The sequence below is a fragment of the Antennarius striatus genome, chromosome 6, assembly GCF_040054535.1.
Source record: "Antennarius striatus isolate MH-2024 chromosome 6, ASM4005453v1, whole genome shotgun sequence".
Taxonomy (NCBI): domain Eukaryota; kingdom Metazoa; phylum Chordata; class Actinopteri; order Lophiiformes; family Antennariidae; genus Antennarius; species Antennarius striatus.
The window spans coordinates 4187386-4199681 of NC_090781.1; the positions used below are offsets into that span (position 1 = coordinate 4187386).

The following is a 12296-nucleotide window of genomic DNA, read 5'->3' on the forward strand; positions in this document are numbered from 1 at the left end:
CCTAATTAAAAAATAATCCATAGCCATTTGCAATCTTAAAGCCACTTAATAAATTTAAAATAAATACCAAGCTAAGCCCAAGCAACACTTCCAAAAAGAAAAAAATGCAACAGAATGCTTCAACGACACAAGTTGTGTGATGGTCCCACGCTAGTTTCCTGTTAACTATGGGGCCAGAGATTCTCTGAACCCAGGAGTAGAGGCATGGGGGTCTCTAGTAGCTTCGTCTGAATAGTAAACAGCTTGAAGATTAGCATTCCAATAGAAATCTCCATAACTACAAACTCCTCCCACAGTGCTTTTCTAAAAACACAGACACAAAATCGGGATTGTTGAGTGCATTGACATGTCTCAATGCTGATGCATGTGTCAATGCAAAAGAGCATGCAAAAAATGAAATCATTAGTTTACAGACAGCTACAGAAAACAAACACTAGCATGTCCTTTCTAAATGGTGTGAGTTTTATGGTGGATCATCTGCTACCCTCCCTTGTATTGCACTTAGGATGTTTAAAATCATGTGTGTCAGGGATTGATTATTAAGTCCAAAGACTCAGTGGGGCCAAGTTTCTATTTTCCAATTTCAAAATGTGTAGATATATGATATTCTAATAGCTCACTAGAAATCCTTGTCTGGAGACAAAACACATTTAAAACCATTATCTCTGCATGACTGAAAATATCATCACTTTGGGATCACAGTGTTTTTACTTGGGTGTACAAGCAGGTACAGGTATACAAATGGAGCTCAGCTCACTGAACACACCATTAGATTATTTATAGAGCTCTTTGAAATTGTAATTAACACTCACTGACACTGGGCATCTGAAATTAAAAAAACCCCACCTAATTCAGGTTTAGTTTGTTTTGTCTAACGTACATTAGAGAAGTACATGAGCTACCACACAAATCAACTGCAATGATGTCAGCAAGCAGAAGAATACCATGAAACAGAAGTTGAAGACTGGATCAGCATGTTGGTAGCACTTTGTTCCTCTTTCGCAGCTTCCTCCTCCTTCAGAATCTCATTTTACTCTCCATTTAAGAATGAATTAAATTTCCTGTACAAAACGCAGTCAACATAAATGAGGCTAGTGCATTTGGAGACCCTTATGTCACCCATCACTTGCTATAACCATTGTGTGCTGGCAGCTTTCTAGTTCAGCCTTGAACTGTAAATAGCGTATTGCAAGTATTATGAAGTGGGACTTCTCCAAGGAATTTTCAGTCAAAAAAGAAGGAGAAAATCATTGGACAACTACAAAAATAGAACTCCAAACAGAGCAACAGATACGGCCTAGTGGCAGTAAACCAGGAAATCAACCAAGTTCACTGGGAGTTTCTAATGCAACACAACATGCTACTAGGTCACCAGGCTGACTTGACCCAAAGCTAGCTGAAAACTGCCATACAGTGACTGCACAGCTGGACAGTTTCAAGAAATTCCGTAATATTGCAGCACTGTGACTGAATCATGCATGCTTACAGTGGTACATAGCAGCCTCAAAAGTCCATTCAGTGCCAGAAAAAAACAGAATTCAGATTCTTTATGCTCATCTCTCCAAAATGCTCTGCATGTTTGCTAATTAAACTGCAGCTCCAAATCCAATATTGATCTTCGATCTTCTGCCTTAAAAAAAAAAAAAAGCTAAAAAGTATCTGAGAATACTACCAAACCGTGTTCATTCCTTCAAAACTGTACAGACACATCAGAAAAATGTGGTTGCACAAGGCAGCTGTGTCAGTATGGGTGACCAGTGAATGTAGCATGACCGAAATGAAACAGGCCTTATCCCGTGATACAAAAAATATGAAATTAGAGATAGTGTGCAAATCAAAACAGTTGTGTGTGATGTGTTAGCAACTTACAGCTCATCTCGTTGCCTTTGTGACAGCACCATGCTGATGGGACAATGTAGGCGGGGCTGGGAGAGATCAGTTGGTAAAAGGTGAATCTTGCGCAGCTGCTGCCCTCTCCTCAGTCAGGGGATGAGCTGTGCTGATAAAGCAACACAGGTGAGTGTGCACTGTGTACTCCAATGGCAGGCAGTTGGCGTTGTCCCAAGAAAAACACTCAAAGTGTGATAGGGGCAACACAGAAATGTGCCCCCTAACTGCAAGACACCAGGGAGAACAGATGTGGCGAGCCTGCAGGTCAATCACCAGTCTAGTCGATACTGCATCTGAAGAAAGAGGAAATACGTAAAGTCAGTATTACATATGCCCGAAAGACAGCATGAAAAGTGAGTGGGCATGAAAAATCCAAAATGGTTAGATGAGTACTGCACTAGTTTGTGTGAGTGGGTGAGCAGTCAACAATGAAAAGCGAAAAACCTAACATAACAAAAAACCCACAGACGCAAACACATTCAGTTTGAAACTGAAAGAGTGTCTCTCATAGCAAAGCTTTGATCACATAAAGTTATTTACAGGACTTTTTACATGAACCACCTCCTTTGCATAATCCACACCTTAATATGCCTTTCAGATCCACTTCTAACCAACTTCACAGCCTGTTAAGCCACCAGTCAGGTTTGAGAGATCTGGTCTGTTCTTGCAAATTCCTTTCCCCATGAACATACAAGAGCTGACCCACATTCTACAAGCCCATGTTGCAAACAGAAAGAAAACAGGCCAAGTGGACTGCAATAAGAGCAGTGCTCTTGTCAATTCACTGACTCCATTACCTTATTTTTAGACATCCTCAAGTGCCAGCCAGTCCGACTAGTTGCACAATGAAATCACTTTCAAAATTTGTGTTGGCATCAGTGGAATACTAACATGGGTAACAACCACTATGCAGATAACAATACTGTACTTCCTACTGGGTTCAGAGTAGCCCCATTTCCACACATTCTGGTTGCATTTAACAAATTCTCATCACTGAGCGGAATATGAAACAACACTTCTGTCTTTAGGTATGATGTAGTCAGCTAGCGAAGAGCCACACCATTTGAAAAAGTATAACATGTAGGATTCTTTTCATAGCACTTTCAACCTGTTCCACAATTAACCAATAAGACATCAGAGTGAACAGTCAAGTCTCATCACTTAACATGAACCAACTATCAAGGTCCAATTTATAGTGTTGCCCATTTTTAATCAAATATAAAGCAAGAATCTATGGCACTATTATCACCTAATTGGCCATTGTGAATCTTTAAAGACCACTGTGGAAGAAAAAAACCTCATCATGGTCTGAACCCTGAGAAAATGTGTTTCTGTAAGTGTAACTAATTCTGTAAACACATCACAAAATCAGGTAACCATTAAAATACTAACTGTGCCGTAGAACAAACCCATCAACATACTGGGGGAAGTCTGTACAAATTTTTAAGTCCGAACATAACAAATCCTATCTTCCTACTTCTAAGGAGCTTCTACTGATAAGCAAAATACAAATAAAAATGTACAACTACAAAAGTCAGTTGTGAATAAATGCTGCCAACCAAGAATGCTTAAAAAAATAAGATAAAAGTTAATCATTTACTTTCAAACATTTACAGAATACCAAGCAAATTAACAGCATAAAAATTAAATATTTTTCATGACCAATTTTTGAATCCACAAAGGGTCAATTCTCCTCAATACACAACACAAAGTTGGGATTTTGTAGAATCAGACAGGAGTAAAATTAAATTATCATAACAAACAGGTGCTAATGATCATCAATGTCATTTGTGGGTTGAAACAGTCATAAAATTAAACAGAAACTCAGTGATGAACAACCAAGGCAAGGCTATGGAAGAGTCGTTTCGTGTCACAGGCAAGACTGTGCATACTAACACGTAAGGTAGTCAGTCATACTGCGTCAGCAAGGACTCTCCCAGGAAAGGATTTCAAAGGGTATCAAGGTGTGGTGTCTAAGCTCTTTTAAAAAAGCTCAGAGAAATGGGCAATGTCGCGGAATACTGATAAGTACAAGCAGATTATCATCCATCAAGCAATAACATTAGGTATGATTGGCCTCAAATTTCTTCTTCAGCAGGATGATGATCCCAGACACAGCCAATGTCATTAATGACCTTCATAAAAAATAATGTGTGCACCCAAATGTTTATGGCACCCAAAGAACTGTTTATCTGGGATTACCTGAAGAGGGAGAAGAATTTGAGGCAGCATACACCCATATGACCTGTGTGGTAAGTCCTCCACAATGTCTGAAAAACCTGCTAGCTGAGTTCTTTCAAAAACGGCATGCAAAAATTGCAAGTGTTCCAAGAACCGATGCTGTTTTGAAGGCAAGGGTGGTCACATCAAATATTGATTTGATTTAGATTCATCTTCTGTTTTCACACTTTGCATTCTGTAAATTGACCCCAAAAAGAATTAAATTCCTGATTTTTAAAGCATCATCCTTTCTTTCCAGTATTATTTCACACCAGCCTAAAACTTTTGCACACTACTGTTACAAACTTGGACTCAATCCCAACTGTATCCATTAGCCCTAGCACTTGCCCCTACATCTCAATTTTGCTCAATGTCATGTAGGTAGGTTAATACGTGCCATGGCTATAGGGGATCGAGGAGCCATGGTCACAGAGCCTTTCAGATGACCCTTCAAAGTTGTGTTTTATGTTTTAGACTTAGTAAAAAAAAATAGTGGTAGAAAATCCAAAAATCTCTACAGAGGGAGTGTGGAAAGGTGCTGGAACGGTGGCTACATAAATCTTTGCAAATAAGTATAGTATTTTCCGCACTATAAGGCACACTGGACTATAAGGCGCACCCTCAATAATTTGTTTGTTTCATAATGTATTTCATATATAAGGCGCACCGGATTATAAGGCGCACACAATAAAAAATAAATAAAATTTATTTAATAAACTGCAGCGGCTGTAGTTGCGCAATCCGTCCACTAGATAGAGCCGTGCTGTTCAGGCAGTCATGATTGCATTCATGCCTTCCTTGACTACCTCTGAATGGCTCCTATTGTTATGTCAATAAGCCATTCTGAGCCTCATCAAGGAAACTTGATCACTTGATCACTTTGCCATCTTAGAAAGAAGTCAACCTGCATATTAAAAAACCTGACATATAAAACCGGTTAAATTCATTACGAGTACAGTCAGTGTGAACAGAGCGGATTATTTCCTGATCTGCAGTTCGAAGCAGATATTTAAGCTCTGACGTTCGTCTCCATTTATTAATTAAATATTCTTTCGATCGATCGGTAGTCGAGTTGGAGGTGAGGTGCATCTATTTGCTGCTGTGTGTCCTAAACAACAGGCTGCTAATTTACTGGCAAATATGACGCTGTTTTACTCCTAGAACTGACTTTAATGTCGGTCTCTCACCGCCGTGAATCTCACCGCACGTCGCTGCAGACAGAATACACAAGCCTGAATGCGCCCCTCCGCCGCCCGCCCAGAGCTATCAACTACATTTGTAAATCAATTACAGCACACCTTTGTCTAGCAGTGACTCAGCTCTTGAAATTTCAGAAAAGACTGGAAGTTCAGCTTTGAGGGTCTTTCATTCACCTTTATGCCAGTTTCTCCGTGTGTTTCCACAGACTAATAGAATGGACCGTCACTAGATTCCAGATGACAGCACAATGGCATTTTTAAGACCTATTAAGTTTAAAGTGGCTTATTTCCGACGCCAAATAGTTAGGAAATATAGAGATCAGTCAGTCAGTCAAACTTTATTAATAGAATTGTTGAAAGTTCCTTATGTTTTGCTACATAATCACCAGTGCTCCTACAGTCTGCTCTACCGTCTGAGAGCATCTCAGTCAGAGCCAGGACTTTGGTGATGCCCCTTGACTACCGTTGTTAGGGGGCGTAAGCCCGAGTGCCTTCTGAGGGGGCTCCTCTGGTGGCAGAGTGCGGCATGACTGGCGGCCAGACTGCCGGCTTTTTTTCAGCAATCATGTTTTTAATCAATATTAATATGAATATTAATCCACATATAAGGCGCTCCGGATTATAAGGCACACTACGGGTTTATGGGAAAATTTTAGGCTTTTAGGTGCGCCTTATAGTGCGGGAAATACGGTATGCAAAAATGTTAAAAAATTTATAGGAATATCTGACTAATGTAGATCTAACTGAATATGTCACTGGATTATTGTGTCACACACAAAACCCAAAATGTTTGTAACCATGCTATTGTAACACAGTTATGGATTGTAATGGTTTTTGCGGGAAGATCATTTTATTTTTGCCAACTTTTTTTATTTTGTCTTGCAAGAAACAGGCTTATACAGTAGTACCTTGACGTTAAGAGCTGCTCAAAGTTATTTATGATAGGAGTCATTGTTTTGTCCAAATTTTAGTTTGACATCTGAGCAAAGTCCAAGTTACGAGCCGTGCTTCAGGACACCACCGCTAGTTGGCAGATGGATACAACATTAGCTGAGACCGGATCTCGTTTCCTTTTGAGGAGTAAAAGTCACTAGTGCATGTGACTTTTGCATTTCTTTTCATACATCATTGTTTAAATAGCTTATATATACAGTAATTAATTATGCACAAAGTATGCATGGCCATTGGTTAATAAAAAAAATACTTTCTTTCATAACTTAATGGAGTTACGGGACTTTTTTACAAGCCTAGCCTATCCCATAACCCCGGAGGGTCGTTGGGGAACCACAGATGACTCGCGGTTGTCATCATATGGCGTGTTTTAGGCAACTGAACCTGGCAGCACCCATCCCTCTCCAGGTTGGATGCAGTCATACCCGGTACATACAAGGCTGGAAGAAATTAAAATTATTTTAATTATTTTAAATGGGAAATATTGTTTGACTTATGAGTTGTTTGACTTATGAGCTCAGTCACTGAATAAATTAAACTCTTATCTCGAGGGACAAACGTATAGTAATTTAATACCTTTATGCTTTCATGGGAAGCCCAAGCAAAACAGCTCAAATCTGATTTCAAGCCAAAATGAAACATGCTGCCAAACTGCCATTACAGCATCTCTGCTAAATTCAAAACTCACTTATGAAAATTCGCTACCTTGGTGAAAAAAAACTGCACTGTTTGCTTTTTTTATTCATAGAGAGTTCAACAGGATAGAAAAATGACACTGACAACATCTGACCAATGGACCTTGATATAAACACCTTAAAGCAGTCCAAGTGCTCACTTATCTCTGGCAGTGTGAGGATTACAGCGCAGGTTTTAGCAATTAATAGTTACATGCCTTCCTTCTATTGCGTCTGTACTAGGAGGAGCATCACAATAAAGGCCCAAAGCACTGATAGTACAGTCAACTCTCAGGGATGTTGTTTAGTGGCCTGATGAGACCAAACATAACGATATACCCTGCCTACTATACTGCCCCTCATAGTAGGGTTAGGTTGAAACAGAATTAGGACTGGGCCCATGCCAATGTCTTCTTTTAAAAGAAAGCATCTCAAACAGCTGAAAAATGGAGAAACTTAATTTTGTGTTCATGACTTCACCTGAATTTTGTTACATCTCTAAATAGCAACAGGCAGGCAAATCATAATCAAGAAATCAACCTATGTGTGTTGTGAAGAGGGATTCACTCCTTCATATACACTACCGGTCAAAGGTTTTAGAACACCCCAGTTTTTCCAGTTTTGTATTGAAATTCAAGTATTTCAAGTTCATTGAACAGCATAAAATTGTACAAAGGTAAAAACAAAAAACAAAACCAAGGTAAGGTAAACAGAAAACTAAACAAACACATTTCAGATTTATACCCGAAATGTATTATTAAATGTATGTTTATTAGGTGGCAAACAAGAAGTGGGCGAACAACCTAAAGCAGTTCTGCAGCAATGGAGGTTGATCAAACCCCAAAAGTTGGTGCTACAAATTCCGACAGGTGTTTCTTATTTAATTACAACCCCTTCCGTCTGCATAAAAGTAGTGTTACAACACAATTGGGTATCCTACTATTGTGAGCATTATTTGAAAAAAATTGTACTGCAGAAAGTAGTGTGTTATTATAAAAAAGGCAAGGAAAAGGCAATTAACGCTAGAAGAACAGACAAACCATCATAACACAAATGTAGGTTTTCCCTACAGAGAAATTTCCAAGAAAGTGAAGGTAAGTACAGTGTCCACCACCATCAAAAGCAAGGGTGCTGACAGTAAGAGGTCTGGCAGACCCAAAGCCACAACAGAATCAGAAGACAAGTTTTTGAGAGTCAACAGTTAGATGACTAAGAGGACAACACCTCAAGAACAGCTCATTGTCGTAGTAAACAACTCTCAATTTCAACTGTGAAGAGAAAACTTCGGGTTACAGGTTTGATCAGCCAAGTTTCAGCAAGAAAGCCATTGCTGAGACTTCAGAATAAGAAAAAGAGGCTTGCCTGGGCCATTAAACCCCACCAGTGGACTACTGAAGACTGGAAGAAGGTGTTTTGGACTTCAAGCAAAATCCTTTCAAAGCCTTTCCAAATACTTATGCTGCCAGCAAAAAAATTAATAGCATGTATTTAAATCTCTTCGGACTGATGAATCAAAATTTGAAGTCATCGGTTAATCTCGCAGAAAATATGTATGCTGCCGAATGGGTGATATCAACTGTCAAATGTGGAAGAGAAAGTGTGATGGTCTGGAACTGTTTTGCTGGATCCAGGGTCAGTAACTTGTATAGAGTGAAAGGCCCTCTGAAACAAAAAGGTTACCATAGCCTTCTGCAGCATCATGCAGTAACCTCTGGGATGCTCCTATTAGTTAGGGGTTCATCCTACAGCAAGAATAAGTCCAAACTATGCCACAACTACCTCAAGAAGAAAGAACAAGATGGTACGCTTGAAAACATGAAGTGGCCAACACGGCTTCCAGACTTCAACCACATTGAGCAGGTGTAAGAGGAACTAGACACAGATGAGTGAAAGCAAAGCAACGTATAAGTAATACATATTTATGGGAACTTCTACAACAGAGTTGGGAAGAATATTTGATGTCCATTGTAGAAAGACTGCCGTGTGTTCAACTGTTATATCTCTCAAAGGTGGCAACTTTGATGAAGGTTTAGAATATATTTTTGATTTCTTTTTTAATTGAAATTGTTTATTTGTTATATGCTTCAATTTAAGAATACACTGAGACATTAAATTGGATAATTTTCAATGAAAATCTGGAAAAATTGGGATGTCATACAACTTTTGACAGGTAGTGTACTTCATATACATAGAGTACCACTTCATTACTGTTCATGGTACCTTCAATGATTTGTAACCATGAAGGTAAAGGTGTAGTAATGTTAGTTCTGCAATCTTCTCAAAAATAATCTAGGCACACATGTCAAAGCCTCGCTCAAAGTTCCTATCCAATCTATGTCATGAAAACTGCAGACCCTGCATGCTACCACCAAGGAAACTCAAACTCAACTTCAGTGACATTAAATGTATTCAGTTCCATAGCTTTGCCATGAATTTTGTAGCAAAATATGCACTGATGAGGAAACAGTGCACCACAATGTCAAAGAAAATAACATGTGCAGCTCTGTATTAACTTGAATGGAAACAAGTTCATCAACAATTGTCTGGATTCTCAAAAAACTGATCTGACACCTTAGCCTCAATTCATTATGGTTGCTGTTGGCAAGAAAATCAGCCAGAGGTCTTTTTACTTATGATGCTGGAACTGATTTAACATATGTTGCCTCATTCACATTCAATCTACAGTTGTTATGATTCACAAGGTGACTACAAGTTGTTAGGGCATATCGCAAATCCTAATAGAACACCATTTCACAATAGAACCCCACAACCATTGAGGAACCACGCAAAGAGCAGGTTTGACGCTTTGACAACTAGATGTAACAGCTGACATGCCAAAACAATCTGCACACATGGGAGAAAAGCTCATTCCTTCATTTAAGTAATTGCACTATATGTAGGTAATAAATAACCGATTGTTACGATTACATTATACTGTAGAGTGGGCTGCCATTCTGGAAGGGCAAACTGTCTTATTATCAGCAGAGGGAGCATTTTCTGACGTTCAATGCACAACAATCACAAAGTTAAACTGCCTTTCACTCTTATGTTGACACAAAATAAATGATAGACTGTACACTAACTTCGTGCCCAGCCTATAGTCTTTATTTTTGCTAAACAAAATAGAAGGGAATGTCTCATAACACCTGCGATTCTGCTTCGCTTTACTCTTCTGTGATTTCTAACGATTTAAGCTTGGATAAATGGTGTTACTTTTTTTGCTTTGCTGATGGTCCTTAAGGTCAAATTAAAAAGTGGACATACTACATGCAATTTGAATTCAAGGCAACAGACCACATCCATTGGCTCTTAATATGGCTATCAAATTAATTATGAGCATCTGCTTTTTATTAACATATCAGCTCCTTTTCTGAGATGGTTTAAAATAACTGATGGGTCTATCAACACCACTGTTGGATGCTTCAAATTTAAAGTTGGAGCCATTCTCCATCCATCCATCCATCTTCCACCGCTTATCCGGAATCGGGTCGCGGGGGCAGCAGCTTCAACAGGGAGCCCCAAACTTCCCTGTCCCGGGCCACATCCACCAGCTCTGACTGGGGGATCCCAAGGCGTTCCCAGGCCAGTGTTGAGATATAATCCCTCCACCTGGTCCTGGGTCTGCCCCGAGGTCTCCTCCCAGCTGGACGTGCCAGAAACACCTCCCTAGGGAAGCGTCCCAGAGGCATCCACACCAGATGCCCAAACCACCTCAGCTGACTCCTTTCCACGCGAAGGAGCAGCGGCTCTACTCTGAGCCCCTCGCGAACAGCAGTGTTTCTCACCTTATCTCTAAGGGAGACACCAGCTATCCGCCTGAGAAAGCCCATTTCAGCCGCTTGTATCCGCGATCTCGTTCTTTCGGTCATGACCCATCGCTCATGACCATAGGTGAGGGTAGGAACGAAGATTGAACGGTAGATGGAGAGCTTTGCCTCTCGGCTTAGCTCCCTCTTTGTGACAACAGTGCGGTAAAGCGACTGCAATACCGCTCCTGCTGCCCCAATTCTCCGTCCAATCTCACGCTCCATTGTTCCCTCACTCGTGAACAGGACCCCAAGATACTTAAACTCCTTCACTTGTGGAAGGACCTCATTCCCCACTTGGAGAAGGCATTCCACCGGTTTCCTGCTGAGGACCATGGCCTCAGATTTGGAGGTGCTAATCCTCATCCCCGCCGGTTCACACTCGGCTGCAAACCGGACCAGTGAGCGCTGCAGGTCACAGGCTGATGATGCAAACAGGACCACATCATCTGCAAAAAGCAGTGATGCAATCCTCAGGCCACCAAACTGTAAAGCCTCCTCACCACGACTACGCCTCGATATCCTGTCCATGAAAATCACAAACAGAATTGGTGATAAAGCGCAGCCCTGGCGAAGGCCAACAGCTACTCGGAACAAGTCCGACTTACTGCCGAGAACCCGAACGCAGCTCTCACTTTGGGCGTACAGGGATTGGATGGCCCTGAGAAGAGGCCCCCTCACTCCATACTCCCGCAGTATTTCCCACAGTATATCCCTGGGGACACGATCATATGCCTTCTCCAAGTCCACAAAACACATGTAGACTGGATGGGCATACTCCCAAGCCCCCTCTAGGATCCCTGTGAGAGTAAAAAGCTGGTCCGTTGTTCCACGACCAGGACGGAACCCACATTGTTCCTCCTCAATCTGAGGCTCGACAATCGGCCGGACCCTCCTTTCCAGCACCTTGGAGTAAACTTTCCCAGGGAGGCTGAGGAGTGTGATGCCCCTGTAATTGGCACACACCCTCTGGTCCCCCTTTTTAAAAAGAGGAACCACCACCCCAGTCTGCCACTCTTTCGGCACTGTCCCAGATTTCCACGCAATGTTAAAGAGGCGTGTCATCCACGACAGCCCCTCAACACCCAGAGCCTTCAGCATTTCCGGGCGAATCTCATCAATACCCGGGGCTTTGCCACCGTGCAGTTGTTTAACTACCTCGGTGACTTCGCCCCGAGAGATTGACTCTGATCCCCCATCATCCTCCAGCTCTACCTCTGCAACAGAGGACGGGTCAGTTGGGGTAGTTGGATTCAGGAGTTCCTCAAAGTGTTCCTTCCACCGACCGACAACCTCCTCAGTCGAGGTCAACAGTGTCCCATCTTTGCTGTATACAGCTTGGATGGTTCCCCGTTTCCCCCTCCTGAGGTGTCGGACAGTCCTCCAGAACAACTTTGGTGCCGTCCGATAGTCCTTCTCCATGGCCTCTCCGAACTCCTCCCACACCCTCTGTTTTGCCTCCATCACAGCCGAGGCTGCAGTCCTTTTGGCCTGTCGGTACCCTGCAACTGCTTCAGGAGTCCCCAGGGACAACATGCCCCTGAAGGCCTCCTTCT

At 41.5% G+C, this 12296-nt stretch overlaps 1 protein-coding gene across 1 annotated transcript in view; it reads right to left on the bottom strand.

Moving 5' to 3' along the window:
* The window catches only part of pafah1b1a (platelet-activating factor acetylhydrolase 1b, regulatory subunit 1a), a 38840-nt gene that overhangs the window by 23350 nt on the left and 3194 nt on the right, over positions 1-12296 (bottom strand). The window contains exon 2 of the mRNA XM_068317342.1: positions 1870-2183. Within this exon, the coding sequence (XP_068173443.1) occupies positions 1870-1901 (32 nt within the window). The 5' untranslated portion in view covers positions 1902-2183. The remainder of the gene's footprint in view (positions 1-1869; positions 2184-12296) is intronic.